Source organism: Barbatula barbatula (assembly GCF_947034865.1).
Source record: "Barbatula barbatula genome assembly, chromosome: 12".
NCBI classification, from domain to species: domain Eukaryota; kingdom Metazoa; phylum Chordata; class Actinopteri; order Cypriniformes; family Nemacheilidae; genus Barbatula; species Barbatula barbatula.
In genome coordinates this window covers 16,601,839-16,619,573 of record NC_136775.1, presented here as the reverse complement: position 1 = coordinate 16,619,573, position 17,735 = coordinate 16,601,839, and the positions used below count along the sequence as shown (strand labels likewise).

The following is a 17,735-nucleotide window of genomic DNA, read 5'->3' as shown; positions in this document are numbered from 1 at the left end:
TGGTGTCATCGAGTGTACATTTGCATGTTACGTGTGCACATGCATTGGCCAGACTGTGCATGAATTAAGATCTTGCCATCTGGTGAGTAGGTGGGGAGAGAGAGAGAATGAGGATCAGGGTTTTAGGCAGGAGACCATGCGTGGTGCCGGCAAACATCTCTGACTGTGCAGCCTGTGCCACAGAGTTGCAAATATGTTATTTACAGCAAATCATCCAATCAAAGATCTTTTAAACACATTTAGGCAAAAACTGTGCTCTGTTGGAACATTGCATATGCTTCATTTAGTATCCAGGCGATGGTGTTCTTGAATTAACTCTTGTGATTGAATGACATTATTGAGTATTAGCGTGTTTGTCATGTGAGCCAAAGACTGATCAGCTTTTGAACTCTTACAGGGTTCCACAGGAATGAAGACATGAAGGCCATTGACGTTCTGCCCGTTCTTAAGGAGAAGGTGGCATTCTTATCAGGTGAGCCAACAAGCACTTTGATTCTGTAAAGAAAAGATTTGAACCAAACATTTTGGAGTTCGTACTTGTTTAGCTAATGTCTGTTCTGTTGCAAGTGATCAATTCAGTCATTTGTGACCTTGCTATCGAAAGGCTTGAATTTCATCAATATTAACAGGAGGAAGCTTATTAGCAGTGACAGTCATTAACACTCTCTCATGTATGTGAGCTGAGCGGCAGAGTGGCATCACTGGGGATATGCAGTGCATGTTTTTCCAGCAGCTGATCCAGATACCTAACACTATCTTAATCTATCTTAAACTAGACCTGCTACACATATAATACTATTGTAAACAATTCAGCACTCGTTGAAAAATTTGCCTTAAACGCCACAATGATGACAACCTCTTTCTCTCTGCTTCCCTACCGTCAGATATTTTGTGTGATTCATTGGCCAAACAGAGAGAATACAAAATAAATCAAATTAAGGATAGACTTGACCACTTTATTATATTATTTAAAACACTTTCAATAGATATCACGGTTATATTGTTGTAAGAGCATGAGCCAGGCGGGGCATCGGATCCACATGCAGTCGAACATGACCAGAAACAAACCAGGTCACAAGGATAACAAAGAACACGAAACGTCAACGACTGACAAAACACAACTGGAACACAAGGGCTTTATATACACAGGGAAGAGCAAGCTCAACAAGATGACAAGAAAAACCTGGATAAAACAAATTAACACGAAAAACTACAGAGGACAACGAAACATGGCACAGGACAGGAAGTAATATAATACATATAATACAAATGGCAAACATAAATGGTTAATGGCAAAGCCCACCCCCTCTAAGGAGCAGCTTCCAGATGCTCCTAATAAAAAGAAAAGCCATTATTTGCTTCATTTGTAAGTTTTTGTAAAAGCATCTAGTAAATGACTGAATGTAAATGTAAAATCGCCATATGCTAAATTTCAATATTGTTACACCCCTGCATGTAACTCATTTCAAGTTCTGTACTTAAAAGAGAAGGGGTTCAATGGAGGTGCTATGCAGTGACTATATGATGCAATGCAAGTATGGAAGCAAAAATATAATGCATTATATTCTGTTTTAGACGAATGAATGACATTCATCACAATTTTAGTCCGAATTGTCTTCTTTCATGTGTGGTTGGTTGTGTGTAGTTTGTAATCATCCAAAACACGCTGTAGATAAAGTAGGTTGGGTGCTTCTTATAGATACAGTAAGCTATTGTCGTATTTTCCTAGTGCTTAAGTGACAGATGTTTGGAGATCTTGTTGTTCCAGCCAAAGAGGCTCTTGCGAGTTCTCAGACAGTTTGGCTGGAGTTCTTCCAGTATCTCATATATAGCTTGTTAACCTCTTTCAGGTGGACGAGATCGCCGGGGAGGGCCAGTCCTCACGTTTCCTTCCAGAAGTAACCATGACAGAATACGCCAGGAGGACCTCAGGCGGCTTATTGCGTACCTCGCAGGCATCCCCAGGTACTACTTGTGCATGTGTGTCTCCGTCTGTATGTGTTATTATGCAAAAAATAGTTATAGTGGTTGTGATAGATCAGATCCAGTCAGCGGAACAGGTAAGATTTTAATCTCGTGACAGTACAGGTGTGGACGGCAGCCAGCAGCGGGGATGGAAAACTTCAGTCACATTCATTTCTCTTAAAGGGATAGCTCACCCAAAAAAGACAAATATTTCAACATTTATTCACATTCCTGTACATTTTTTCTTCTGCAGAACTGTGATGGCTAAGGCCACGCTTATTTAGGTCAATTGATCAAAGTTTCCATTATATATTATTTCTTTAGGAGAAATAGTTTTTTTGTCTTTCATATTTGGTTTCTGTGTGTTTTTTTTCGTTAATATACACCCAAAAGTATTGTGTAAGTTGCATGTTGTCTGTATGCGCGCATTGAACACCTGCTAGTGGGACAACATTTCAGTACTAGAGTGCACGCTAGTGTTTGAATAAACCACTACACAGATACGGGGTTAATATTCTTTATTTAGATATTTATTTAATAGTTTAAACAATTAGGTATCTTACCCGTGGTCCCGCCTGGTTCTGTGGCTGCAGCATGGAACAAAGGTTGCCTATTAAAGGGCGCGGCATTTCCTGATCACCATTATATCATGGGTCAGGCATTATGGGACATGTAGTTGGTACTACCCTAGGGGTGGGGATTGTTCATTTAAACTTCTCTGTTAGAGTTAATTCTTGTGTTTATTGTAACTATTTGCTTTGTTGCATGTGATTCCATGTATGTGAGGTTTATTATATATTTTTATTGAGTTTATTTACTGAAGTGAGACCCCTGCAATTAGCAAATGGTTTAGCCCATGTGTTCAAATAGGGTTGAATTTTTGGTTGGGAGTTAGTTCTGGTGAGGGCTCCTGTGAGAAACATCTGAGACCCAGAGCCCAATGTGTTTTTGTGTGCACCGGTGGATAGTGCATGAGTTTGCGGTTAATAAAGAACCAATATTGTACATTATATGAATGCCTCCTGAAAATTTGTGAAAGAACCCTCACAAGAACACAAAAAAGATATATATTTTTGCCTTTTATTTATTACAGTGAAGAGATAACAGGTAGTTAAGCATGGGGGGAGGGTTCGGGAAATTACCACGAGCAAGGATTCGAACTCAGGTTGCCCTGAAACACAACCGCGCTATATGACGGAAGACTTCCTACCAGGCTATCGGCTCCGAACAGAGAAGATATTTTGGAGAATGTTGGTAACCAAACAACACTGGACCATTGACTTCCATTGTATGGACACAAAACTACTGAAATATTTCTCGAAATATCCCTTTAACTTTAAACCGCAGTTAGCAAACACGCTGGAGATCCCAGCAACCTCGAACTCTAACAATGTTAGAGTCCATGCGAATCTCTGCTTTCAGCCAGAGGCCTTCAGAACTGCACAGTTCAAAACTTTATGTAGGTTAGCATCAGCCTCTGGGTTTGCTCAAACCTTACTTCTCAGTGGGGCTCAAACTGGGTGTTTATAGACAACATTAGAGGAGTACAGATGTTAAGCTCTAGCTTCTTGACATCGTGAGCATTGTCACAAAATGTGCAAAAGGTTTGAGGAGAAATTACCCCTGCTGTATGAGAAGCGGCAGATTTACAGAGGTCCACTGGATACCCGGACATGGCCCTTACTTAGGAAAACAATAGCTTTAGGGAGGCAGGCAGTGTATAGACGCTTGGTGTCTGGTGTGTGTCAGATAGCCAGCGCTTCGGATACTGTATGTTCTTTAGCCTGGAACTTATTGGACCATATCATTTCTCGTTTCCTTACTCCTGAGATTGTTTTATCTACTTTTATTTAGCTTCCTTTTACACTTTTTAAAAGCAATGTTCCAGGAAGTGTTCAATACAGAAGATTTATTGATATTAGATAACTAGAAACATTTACTTACAGTGGAGGTCTGAGGGGCAAGCCATTGCACCACGATGAAAGATAAAATACAGACTGTCTCAAAAGTTTACCAGAGGCCCCCAATGAGACTGGATGATCCTATATAAATAAAATGTATCATTTCTGGTAGACAAAATGCTTTTGTTTTCCTGGCTGAAAAAAGCAATTGAACCCATCACAGAAATTGTAGTAGAAAATTCCATTATTAACCGTGAGCTTTTTTCCATTAAAACCATTGCAAAATTACTTTTTTGTTTTGGGTATTATTACACTTAGATTTAATAGTTTTCTATTAGTACATCCCACCAAGAGAATACATCACATTCCAGTAGAGACCATTATAGTTTCAATTAAAACCAGTACAATTCCCATTATAACCATGAAATCCGTTACATTTCTGATGTGTATATAGTAAGTTTTTTTAGTTTTTTAGTTTTGTTAGCCTGATGCATTTATAAAGCCTGAAAACAGCCTAATGAGCAAAGATAACCAAAAGTTCTACCAGAACGACTCGGGAGACAAGAAAACGTAACAATGATATATTATTTAGCAAGTGACCAGCAAAAGAGAACAAAATATTATATGATAACATTTTTTGGCGTGTGCCCCGACCCCGTCCGTAGCTCGCATCCAGAGGGTCGCAGATTCTTGCACTTCCTGCTTGAGGATGAAGGCACAGCCTACCCCCCGGGATTATTGAACAGAGACCATCCTGGTGGTGGTGGGGAGGATTGTGGTTAAAGTCATCATGTTGAGAAGGCGAGAGAAGCTTAATGTTTTTGATTAAAGATTACTAGTGGAAATGTATTTTGATAGAATTTTGCTGTTTAATTTCATGGTGACTTTAATGTCTGTGTCATCAACTGCGAACATTAAGTAAGTAGTTATTTTCTATAATCCAGGCATTAGATGATGATTGGTTAGATCTATGTGTGATAAGTGAAGTAACATTAGAGTCTTCCTGGCAGAACTTGCGCTTAAGCTTTCATGGATTGTTTAAAATAATTATGCAGATAAAACGTAAATAAATGTTCATCTGCCTATACTAGGCCGACTCTACAGTGACACATTTTTGTGGGTTGGATCCCAGGGGATGCCTATGTAAAATGTAGAGGATAATGCAATGTAAATCGCCTTGGATGAGCGTCTACCAAATGCCAAAATGTAAATGTGAAAGTAACACCTTAGTATAGGGACCCATTCTCACATTTTAACATGTTGCTTATTAGCATGCATATTATCATAATATATATTATTATTGTTTATTAACACTTATAAAGCACATATTCTCCATGACCATATTCTACATCCCTAATCTACCCAATAGCTAATCCTAAAATCTATAATACTAACTATTAATAAGCACCAAATTGAGAGTTAATTGAGGCAAAAGTCATAGCGAGAATTGGACCTTTAAATAAAAGAGTGTGACCAAAATGTATTACTACATTTCAATTCTACGTTATTTCTGCAGTTTGTACTGAATCTGACATGTACATACTCATATAAAGCTAGTCACTGCTCTTGTTTTTCTCCGTTTGACTTTATTCTGCTTCTCGCTCAGCCCCCTCCTCATCTCGCTCTCCCTCTCTCTCTCTCTCTCTCTCTCTCTCTCTCTCTCTCTCTCGCTCGCTGTCTCTCTCTCCGTCTCTGTGAGAGTGAGGTCAGAATGATTTAGAGTTGTTCAGCGCTCACTTCATTTTAAGACTCAGACCAGTGAAGAAGTGCAGCTGCGGATATGCAAACACTTGAGTTAACAGTTAGTTTTGGTTAATTTCCTGCAGCAGTTTTCTTTCAATTCAAGCGGAAAGGTTTCTTTGTTCGCATTAGACATACTTGGGTAAGTGTTGCTCTTCATGCGATGCGCCTTTACTGTACTTCTGATGGTTTGAAGTGTATTTTAATCAGCGGGGGTTTTGTACATTTCCCTTAAAGCATCAATGCACATGCTGATGCTGTGTTTTGTATTTTTTCGCGCAGCGAGGAGGTGAGCAGACATGGCTTCACGGTCATCGTGGATATGCGAGGATCCAAATGGGACTCCATCAAACCCCTGCTGAAGATCCTTCAGGAATCCTTTCCTTCCTGCATCCACGTCGCTCTCATCATCAAACCCGACAACTTCTGGCAGAAGCAGAGGACGAACTTTGGCAGTTCCAAGTTTGAATTTGAAGTAAGGCGGGTTGTGAGAATTAACAAGAAGATGGCAGTCTATCGGACTTGTTTTGGGAAGATTTAGTAAGATATCTATGCCTTTGCAATTCAAAATCAACAGTATTCTGGAAAAGTAGGAAGTATTTGAGATGTTTAGGGGAAATGCACATAGATTTTCCGCGAGTTTCCTTGGATGGAGTAGATAACCTGGTTGACATATGTTTTACTGGATCATTCCACGTTGCTGCTGTGAACGTGGAGATGACAAAATTAGTTCTGACCTATTTCCTCAAAGATCTGAGGGAAAGACACCCACATAAGGGTCGTATTTAATCTGGAGCCTTAATCTCCCAACGGATGCTTCTTAAATGAACTCATCCACCACATCTGAAGAGTAATAGTGTTATTACACCTTAATAAAAACTTTACAAGGACAGAATAATTAAAATCATTTAAAACTGCTTATTGTTATTGAATCCCAAATACTCTTCCCCAAGCGTTCCTGTTACTATTGCTCGTACTTACACATTTGAACAGAGATGGGAGAGGAAGGTGATAGTTCATTCAAAAAAGAAAGTTCACTCATCATTTATTTACCATCATATCATTCCATAATATTTAAAATGTTACATGGGCAATATTGTTATCCATATATTTGTCCTACAGACATAAATTATGTCGCTGGTTGTGCCTGTTGTGCTGTTACTTTACTAAGATAAAAGCCTGGAAAAAACAATATTAAACACATTTGTTTAGACCTGATATAGGAAATGAAATATCGTAGAGATAACTCCTTTGATTTGGGCAACAATGTAACCATCCAGAGGACTCTAGTAATACCATAGAAATGTTCTGGAAACCGTAAAAAGAAAGCATTATTGCAGTGAGTTTTGCATTGTCAAGCATTAATGTTTTATTTCGAAAAAATTTCTAAGGTTAAGCACTGGTTAAGAAATCATATTTATGTCATATAGACTGCAGTGGCTTTTCAAGTGTCGACTGTTATTTCTAATAATATGACCTGAGGTGCAATCCCTGGAATGTTTTTCTGGTTCCTTTTGAGTAAAGAGTTGAGTGCAAGTGATCTGATAGGCTTTATTCATCATACAGACACTGTTTAATTGCATTGTTGTTTTAGAAACCCATTTCAGCTTCTTGGAAACCTCCCACTGAGTCGCTGACAGAAGCGATCTATTCAGAACCAAGAGCTGCCAAAATATTATCACAAGTCTCTGTAATCTTCTTCGTTTGTTGTAAAGCTGCCGCGCTAAATTAAACAACAACAAAGGAATGACCACACGTCGCACAGTGCATTTCTATTGCGCAAATGCAAAAGGCCAAGAATATTTGTATTAAATTTTTTATTTAACATTTGTGACATTTGTAACATTGTGAGAGATATCAAGATATCAAACAGATTATAATAGCTATCAAACATAATGCCGATGAAAGTAGCTGACGCTTTTAAATGTTCATGATTCTTTTATCAATATGAATATTATAAAATGTAAAATATGTGTTAATAAAATGTACAAAATTATTATACCTTAAATATTTTAAAGATCGGGAAAGACACGCTGTTTCTGCCAATCTCATATTCATCTTGAGTACCTATAAAGTAGTATTGCATACGTTGTGTCTTCAAAGAGTATTTCGTTTGATCAAATTAATAATAGAGAGATACAGCTGTACGATAATTTAATATAAAAGACGAGCTGCTGGAGGCAGGCAAGGGAATGGAACCACAGCACGAGCACACAACATGTCATCACCTTAATCCCATACATTAATGCACATACTGTACGCCCCGATTGCCAACAAAAACACAGACATATGACAAACAGCAGTTCATCTCCGGCATCTTTAAGCACTGGGACCACGCCATCTATCAGTTTCAAACGATCTCCAAATCCAGCGTTATATCCTACGTTTATATAACATCCATCACTGAAATTCAGTGAACAAACAAACACACCTCAACTTCTCTCACTATTGCAAGAGTAACAAGCTGCAGCTGCAGGCCCACAGTGCGGCCAAACTTGACACAGCGCAGACAATATTGATTAACGCTCGTCTGTTTCTTTCGCCTTGCCTTGCTTTTCCGGGAGGATTTCCCAATAAAAGGTATAGGACCACTGTTACGAAACAGGGATCCAGACTTATAACAACTTTCCAAAACAAGATGGAGTGCTCGCGGAGTGTATCGAGCACAGAATTACTACGTCATACGTCCAAGTCGTCTTTTAACAAATTGAGCATGAGAAGCCAGCACGTTCAAATGTTTAAAGAAGTCAAAATGCATCACATAGCACGTTACCCGATCTTTAAATATTTTATATATATTTTAAATATTTTAAGTGTTAAAACTCTACGAGTACCTCAGAGATTATATTGTAGACCAACACGAAAGTTAGCGTCACACTGGTTCCCTCAACCAAAAGCGAATGCCTTTTTCCTATAGACCTTTGGAAGATCACAAAAAACAAGATCTCTGATTAACCAAGGTTTATGATGTTTAAATGTTTTGTCCACCAAGATAATCTTTACAAACTAACACAACATTTGTTACTTTTGAAGCCAAAGGAAGTTGTCACAATTAGCAAATTGCTAGTAACCGCTGTTTTTAAGACTGAAAAAATCACAGGCTGGTTATAACTGATGTTTTATGTCATTGATTAAAGATTTTATTTCAGGCAATTTACCAAAAACCCATTAAAAAACTCGTAGACTTTGGGGCGATGGAACCGGAAGTGCTAAAATGCCAACTCGCTTTCAGGATTTGCACACAAAAATACGTAACCTCTGCAGTTCTCCATAACATTTATTTTGTATTGTAGAGTCTTCTCATGTTCATGTGTGGTGTGCTCTGTCTGAATCAGTAATTTATGTGGTTTAATTTACATTTATTAGACACTTTTATCTAAAGTGACTCAAAACAGTAAGGATAACAATAAAATGATTTGTTTCTGCTTGGTTCTCCCTAAAATTAGTTTATGTAGGGAGCAACTTTTCTCTTTCAGTAAGTTCACCCAAGTTTCTTATTCTTATCCTTTTAGACCATCATGGTGTCCCTTGAGGGTTTGACCAAAGTGGTTGATCCCTCCCAGCTCACTCCAGACTTTGACGGAAGTCTGGACTACGACCACGAGGAGTGGATAGAGGATCGAGTAGCATTCGAGGAGTTTACGGGCAATGCAGCTCGTGTCCTGGCCCGTTTGGAAGAACTCCAGGACATGGTGTCCCAAAGAGACCTGCCGTCAGACCTGGACGGCTCTCGGCGGGCCATGGAGGAGCACGCCTCGTTGAAGAAGAAGGTTACCAAAGCTCCTGTGGAGGAGCTGGACACGGAGGGCCAACATCTCCTCCAGCGGATCCAGAGTGGAGATAAGGGCACAGGAGATATCCAGGGTTTAGCTCCTAAAGTCCAGGCCCTTCTGGATAAACTACACGTCACACGACAAAATCTGCATCAGTCCTGGCACATGCGCAAGGTCAAACTGGATCAGTGCTTCCAACTAAGACTCTTCCAGCAGGACGCTGAAAAGGTTTGCTCATTTACTGTGAAAAAAGGCAAAACACGGTTATGTATTTTCAGTTCACGCTTTGTCATTCTCTTCTCTGCAGATGTTTGATTGGATCGTCCACAATAAAGGTCTGTTCCTGAACACGTACACAGAGATTGGAAGCAACCATCAGCACGTGCTGGAGCTGCAGACCCAGCACAACCACTTCGCAATGAACTGCATGGTAAGACTGTTTCCGCTGGTCCAGCACTAATGTGAATTAGAACCTGAGGCAAAATGATGTTACATCATTACAGTGATGTGTGTTTGCGCACGTGACTCGACTTTATCTGATGTCATATAATAGTCCTGTCAATATAAGCCTGAAGGTCTGTAATGCCACAGTGGTCACAGAGTCACATTGAAACTAAAGAGAACACATTCATCATCCCTGTGTGAGTGTGTATGTGTGTGTGTGAGACTCTGGCAGCCTGTTTTACCTCCCCTAGTCTACTTTCAAAGAGAAAATTTCACAAGAAAAACTCTATTAAATCACGTTTTATGACACGGTCACATTCGCGATCTGCCCTTTCGTATTCACATGTTAATGCTTATCTTGCAATAGAAGTAGTCTCGCAGATCAAGTTTCAAGTGCTTTCAGATTTTGAAAACATCTGGAATCAAAGAGTCATTAGAAATAACAGGTAATCATATCAAGACGATGTACGGCAATATTGCAAACCTGTTTTTTCCACAAAGTTGGTTGAGTGTCCCAGTGCTGATAATGGTCCTGTATTGGAACTCTAAGGCTGGGTTGACACCAAATGCGGACAGTCGCTTTCCACACTCTTTAATGTTCGCGGGAAAAAATTTGTTATTTTCGCGTGAGTGATGCAAGCTGACAAATATTTTCAACTTTTTGAAAGATGTTGACGCGAGAGTTCTGTGCAAAATTTGCGCTTGGTGTGGACCCCCCATAGTACATTTACATTGACATTTATGCATTGACGCTTTCATCCAAAGCGACTTACATTGCATTGTCCTATAAATTTTGTACCTATACACCATACCTATACAGTATGTGCAATCCCCTGGGATCAAACCCACAACCTTGGCATTGCTAGTGCCATGCTCTTACCACTGAGCTAGAGGACAGGAAAGAATAGTAACACCACTTCAGATGTAAGGAGCGGAATGCAAAATGTCAAAAGACAATAATCTTGCTTTTTGGCAATTCTAGCAGGATGCAAATGAATAAATAAGACTTATAATTTAACCAGAAGCAATCTTCAAAAAGTAAGATTTTCATGTGCCAGTACGGACCGCTATGGATATGACAATTCTGAAAGCAGCACTAAGTTGCCTGACTATAAACAAATCATCCATTAAAGATGTTAAGATAAATCTTACATGGGTATTTAAACCACCAAATGTTGAAATCTGACCCAACAGTATGGCGAAAATCTTTGCTATATACAGTACATGAATAACATTTTATTTTTTAACACTTTATGTTTTTCTTTAAACAATCGTACACATTTTAAAGAAGCAACCATGTCTCTATTTGACATTTTTATAGTTTGTTATCAGGGCTCTTTGTTTCTCTCTTGCTGGTCTGTTACGTTTGACTGAGTGTGTTAAAATCACATGTCCTGTTTGAGCTGTGAGAACGGTCCACCCCATGTCACGCCTATATCTGTGCACAACTTAACGGAAGAATGCTGTGTCAACTGTTTGCTTTGGGTTAGCGTGGCTCTTCATCCACCTCCTCAGGAAGTATTAGGAGCCTTATTTCCTGTCTGACCTGGGGCATGAATGGACGTCACTGTGGTTTAACTTAGTGTCTGTCAGAGACGCAGAATTGCTTGGTGTACTTCCAAGAATACCACGAGTCGGTTATGAGAATTTCAGCACACAGCATTCACTTTCCTGTTTCACATCTCTGTATTGCTTCATTTTGTAGGTCCGTTTTCTGATAATATGATCACCTACAAGCTTTTGTTTAGTAATAAACATGAATGCTTTGTTGATAGCACGCCCCCTAAAGGATTTAAGAGTCCCTTCGGTTGGATGGCCTGCTGGTGCTGTGGTATTTGGCTGATGTATTGACAGTAGGTGTTTTATGGAGATGTCCATCGTGTGGCGTGCCGAGGCCAACAGACATGCCCAAGCAGCTGTGTCATTGGTTTGCAGGGCTAACTTCACCTAAGCGGAACGTTACTCTTGTCAGGAAATGAACTCAGCATCCAGTCTTTTAAATATAACACAACATGTGAAAAACCTCCTCGCGCTACTGTAAACATGGCTGGGTAAACTCTCATCATGGGTGTATTGATCGGTCTCAGTGAAATCCAGAGGGAGATATAATCACTCCTGGTCTAGTCATTATAGTGTTTGTGATAAGTTACTGGAGTCATCCGCTCTTGAATGATAACATAAATGTAATGATAATTACATCTCTCTAAAGTGAAAGATTAATAGAAATATGGTAAATATGAATGTTGAACGAATGAGGATTTGGGGGAGAACTATTCATTTAAGTCGTTGCTCATTTATATGTTTTGTAAATCCGCTGTCGTTGCATAACTGTCTTTGTTTGGGAGTCTGGTATATGGTTGTGTCAGTGATTTTCTCATGCGTGGAAGGCTTTTGTTTCGTGGTATGTGTCTTGGCTGTGCTCAGGTGGTGTTATGTGATCTGCGGATAGGTGGGTTGAGCTCTTTTTCTGTCTTCAGTCATTCTGTATTGTTTCTCTATTTCTATTTTAGGAGCCAAGTAATGGCTTTAAGTGTTATTTGCATTTACATCGTCACACTTCCAAAATGCAGTTTGTGTGCTCAGGTAAAGTGATGTCAGTGAAATACAAAAGCACACAGAGTGATGTCACACTTGTGAAATACGTAAAAAAGTATCTGAAAGGAATATAAGTTTAACATGCAGTATGTGGTGAGATAGGACTCAAAATCTGTCATTTCTGTGTTAGCAGTAAAGATATTTTCCAAAAAACAACTATTGTAACTAATGCCGACTTTATTATTTGACCTCCATATACGTAAATGTAGCGAAGCAACATTCTTCAAATAAACCACATGCACGCTTCTGTCCTGACAATAGTAGCCATTATATATTGCAATGTTTAGCCAGAAGTTACTTTTGAACTGCATTAGATTTATATGAAACACCAGAAGCTTTTAATTGTTTCCATGATGTGATCCACAAAGCCTTTGATATATAACAGAGGGGCTTGCGTCTACTGGTGCATGTCTATCTCCTCCGAGCAGCTCTGAAACAAAGCTTGAGGTAATGATAAACAGAGTTAGTAATCCGGTCTTCCATTCTGATCTCATCTGGGAGAAAAGCATTTCATTTGACTTGTTATTGACTTATCTATACAGGCAGGTCTTGTTAGAAATGGTCATCTTTAAATTAAATTATTACTGTGCATGTTCATGTTAAAGACATTTAGCCCGATACTGATAAACATTGGTGGTTTAAACCAGCTAAAACCAGCACATGACCAGCTTAAACTAGCACATGACCAGCTAAGACAAGCACATGACCAGTTTTAACCATCTAAAACCAGCACATGACCAGCTAAGACCAGCACATGACCAGTAAAGACCAGCTTAAACCAGCACATGACCAGATAATACCAGCACATGACCAGTAAGGACCAGCTTCAACCAGCACATGACCAGCTAAGACAAGCACATGACCAGTTTAAACCATCTAAAACCAGCACATGACCAGCTAAGACCAGCACATGACCAGTAAAGACCAGCTTAAACCAGCACATGACCAGATAATACCAGCACATGACCAGTAAGGACCAGCTTCAACCAGCACATGACCAGCTAAGACCAGCACGTGACCAGTAAGGACCATCTTAAACCAGCACATGACCAGCAAATACCAGCACGTGACCAGTAAGGACCAGCTTAAACCAGCACATGACCAGCTAATACCAGCACATGACCAGTAAGGACCAGCTTCAACCAGCACATGACCAGCTAATACCAGCACGTGACCAGTAAGGACCAGCTTAAACCAGCACATGACCAGCTAAGACCAGCACGTGAGCAGTAAGGACCAGCTTAAACCAGCACATGACCAGCTAAGACCAGCACGTGACCAGTAAGGACCAGCTTCAACCAGCACATGACCAGCAAATACCAGCACGTGACAAGTAAGGACCAGCTTAAACCAGCACATGACCAGCTAAGACCAGCACGTGACCAGTAAGGACCAGCTTAAACCAGCACATGACCAGCTAAGACCAGCACGTGACCAGTAAGGACCAGCTTAAACCAGCACATGACCAGCTAAGACCAGCACGTGACCAGTAAGGACCAGCTTAAACCAGCACATGACCAGCAAATACCAGCACGTGACCAGTAAGGACCAGCTTAAACCAGCACATGACCAGCTAATACCAGCACATGACCAGTAAGGACCAGCTTCAACCAGCACATGACCAGCAAATACCAGCACGTGACCAGTAAGGACCAGCTTAAACCAGCACATGACCAGCTAAGACCAGCACGTGACCAGTAAGGACCAGCTTAAACCAGCACATGACCAGCTAAGACCAGCACGTGACCAGTAAGGACCAGCTTAAACCAGCACATGACCAGCTAAGACCAGCACGTGACCAGTAAGGACCAGCTTAAACCAGCACGTAACTAAGACCAGCACATGACCAGCTTTAACCAGCACAAAACAGCAAACCAGCATCAAAACATACCTAACCCAGCATATGCCGATTCCATATACATCAGCTTTGGCAATCTATGGGTCCATCACGCTGTTACTATTGGTTATTCTCGGGTTTAGGGATTCAAATAAAGATGGCACCTAACTACGTCTCACAGTTTCCGTTAAGAGTTATAGCTCAAACCTCATGCCTGAGATTACTATGAACTGTGTCCTACGTGACACAAGCCTATTTTATTTTTCTTCACTTGCCCCCTTGCCTCAGCATTTAAGAAAACAAAAACATTTCTCACCCTCATGCCATCCCAAATGTTTTCCACTGACTTTCTTCAGCTGTATTTTAAAACTCCAAATCTTGGTATTTTATTTGTTTTGAATTCAGTTTTACAAAGAAAGAACTCAAATATTAGTCGCTTTCCCATATCGATTTCTTTAATGATAAATGTATGTGCCTTTCAGACTGTATGTACATAAAGTGTAAGATATTTGGATAAAATAGCCCTCCATACTGTTTATATGGCTGGATTTAGAGTCTGGTTCCGTTCGACTGAGTTCAATGGTTTGTGTGTGATTGTGCCGCAGGTTTTCACGTGCACGGGCATGACTGAAGCAGCGCATTGTTGCGCACGGGCCGATAAAAACCCCCATCAGGTTTATCTGACAGCTCTCTGTGTATTGATCCTGAAGCCTTTTAAATGCCTCTGGGCTGTGTAATTACCCCCATGTGAGGAAACGGAGTGGTAACCAGAGCTCTCCTGCACTAGACTTGACTTCTTCCTAAAGAACGCGCATTATATAGCCACTCCCATTACATCAGCGAGAACACAATCTATCCATGAAGTCCATCAGTGCGGAAGGTCTGATCATGGATCAGAAACTAGACTGATCCGGGAACAGATCACTTTTACTAAAAGTGAAACGTGCGCCGTGAGTCTCAGAGATGATGATGCGTTTCAATGTGAAGTGTGTATATAATGTTTTTATCTGTGGGGATGTGATTGTAAAGTGAAAAGTTAGGTTATAATGTGATCGGTTATTTTTTATTTCGGCAGAAAGTCATTTCAGTGAGGAGGTTATTTCATTGTGAATACTTTTACTTTAAAACAGCGCGATGCACAGTAAGACTGGGGACATTTAGTAAGTAAACATGGTCAAATGTTTATGTCGGTTTATCTTAAAGGGATTTATCTTTAGAAATAACACAAAAAGTTGTTGCAACAAACTTAAATCTGGGGTCAGTCACCTGAAATGTGTATTTTTAATCCATCACTGTCATTCTTTCTCTTGGCTTTGGTGTCCTCTCTCTCTCTCTCTCTCTCTCTCTCTCTCTCGCACACACAGCCACACGTAGTTTTTATATTAATAGAGAATATGAACTGCTTTTCACCATTTGTCTCTTATAGCAACATTTGTAACAATGCAGCATTCGAATGAACGTACCGACACCATGAATATCATGAATGGGTAGTAAGCAGCCAGTTAACATCTGTTCATGAAGTGATGCAAGTGTTTATCTCTTCCAGAACGTGTATGTGAACATCAGCCGGATCATGTCGGTGGGGAACAGGCTTCTGGAGGCGGGTCATTATGCGACGCAGCAGATCCAGCAGATCTCAGGTCAGCTGGAGCAGGAGTGGAAAGCGTTCGCCGCTGCTCTGGACGAGAGGAGCGCGCTGCTGGAGATGTCTGCTAACTTCCACCAGAAAACTGACCAGGTGAGACTTCAAACATCATTCTGAAGCTGTTGTCATTTTTGTGCCATCAAACTAAGCTAACTCAATACTTCAAAGCACTCCATCATTTAAGTACCTCCTGTCCGCCTTTGTTCATCAGTCCCGCCCCAGTCATGCTATACTGTAGGTTAAGCCAGAAGCAGAAATGTCATAGTATTTTTGTAGTTTTTGTATCGACTGCGTATTAAATCCGTGAAACTAAATATGTATAACTGTAAATCTTGCTGAATTATCAGCTCTTGCAGATTTTTGCTGGAAAAGTAATAAAATCCTCATTTGTTCTCTTTGAGCAGTTATTACGTTCCGTCAGTATTATTAAAGGGCTGTTACTCTATGCGTTCTGCATTTCTCCTCCGGTGAGAGATGGTAAAAATAGAGGATCTGTTTTTCTGGTCCTCTTTGGACAAATTGTAATGTATTTATTTTTTCTCGAATAAGTAAGTCACTCAACGGTGGGCGGCCAAAGCTACAGTAGAGTAACACAATTTACTTCAGATGAAGGTCTATGTCTGTTTCGACAGAGTTATTTAAACTCACATCGACCCGGCTTCACAGACACGGCTTAGCTTAAGCCGGGACTACACCTCGGTTGAATTAAGATATTTATGTCGCTTTTATAAAAATGCCTTTGAGGAAAACATCACCGGTGTGCATATTGAGACAAAACAAAGGCGATGATATATTTTTAAGATATTTCTGGGCAAGTTCTGTTCAGTTAAGACAGATCAAACATTCATTTTAGTCTGGAACTAGCTTTAAGCTAAGCCTGCTCTTTGAAACCGGGCCGTTTATAACCAATATTTCTCTTTTATAGATGTAGGTTTGCAGTCATTCAGATTGCAATGTCGGGCCATATATATGCGCTTTCTATATGTGATCGTAACTATTAACAGACCAATATTGTAGATTCCTCATGGATATTTGGGTATTTGAGATGTACGTTATGAGCGATAACTGTGCCGACAAGGACAAACAACTGAAGTGAATTACATGACATTATCAGTTGCTCATTGCTCAAATTGATATTTCTTTTATTGTGTGAAGATAACAAAATGTAACAATTTGTGTGTATCTTCTTTGCTTTGCTTTCATCATTAAATTATATAAATGAATTTCCAGTTAACAACATTTTTCAAAATATCTTCTTTTGTGTTCTGCGGAAGAAAGAAAGTCAAGAGGGTGAGTAAATGATGACAGAATTTTCATTTTGGGGGGAACTGTCAGTTTAAGGAAAACCTTCAGAATTCACATTCCCCAAAATAAAATCGGACAGTTTAAAGATAGGATAACCTCACGGTTGTGCAAAGGTTAAGATGTTTTATACACTTATTTTGTCGTTTCAAGTATGACATGTATAGTGTTGTGTCGAAAATCGCTATTTGGACTTTCCAAAGATTTTTTTTAGTACTGGCCTTTTTACATTTATACTGAGAGGGTCACATATACTGTAGTTGTTGTAATACTTATTAAATGATACATTTCAATACTAGCCTGTTTTTTAACTGGTAGTACTAAGCTTAATAATACTTAAATTCAAGCAGCCTGTTGTCGGAGCCAGTGGTTACTGCTACGACATGTGCCGCGGTTGCGCATCGGGTGACCCGAGTTCCAGTCCCGGCTCGAGGTCCTTTCCCGACCCCACCCCTTCTCTCTCCCACTTTGCTTTCTTTCCTCTCTCGCACTGTTAAAATAAAGCCAAAAAGGCCACAAATACCAAAAATTTA

At 40.0% G+C, this 17,735-nt stretch overlaps 1 protein-coding gene across 1 annotated transcript; it reads left to right on the top strand.

Moving 5' to 3' along the window:
- The first annotated feature begins 398 nt into the window (after positions 1-398).
- On the top strand, positions 399-17,726 carry LOC306901689 (triple functional domain protein-like). Its single transcript, XM_079469651.1, has 6 exons — positions 399-472; positions 1,851-1,965; positions 5,889-6,081; positions 9,119-9,607; positions 9,687-9,809; positions 15,802-17,726. The coding sequence occupies exons 1-6, from the start codon at positions 418-420 to the stop codon at positions 16,015-16,017; spliced, it is 1,191 nt and encodes a 396-aa protein (XP_079325777.1). The 5' UTR covers positions 399-417; the 3' UTR covers positions 16,018-17,726.
- Positions 17,727-17,735: the final 9 nt, after the last annotated feature.

Bases quoted from the DNA above. Each gene is read 5' to 3' on its own strand.
- LOC306901689 (XM_079469651.1), top strand. From the start codon at position 418: ATGAAGGCCATTGACGTTCTGCCCGTTCTTAAGGAGAAGGTGGCATTC. The intron at 6,082-9,118 runs GTAAGGCGGGTT...TTATCCTTTTAG, and splicing joins GTTCCAAGTTTGAATTTGAA to ACCATCATGGTGTCCCTTGA. The intron at 9,810-15,801 runs GTAAGACTGTTT...TATCTCTTCCAG, and splicing joins ACTTCGCAATGAACTGCATG to AACGTGTATGTGAACATCAG.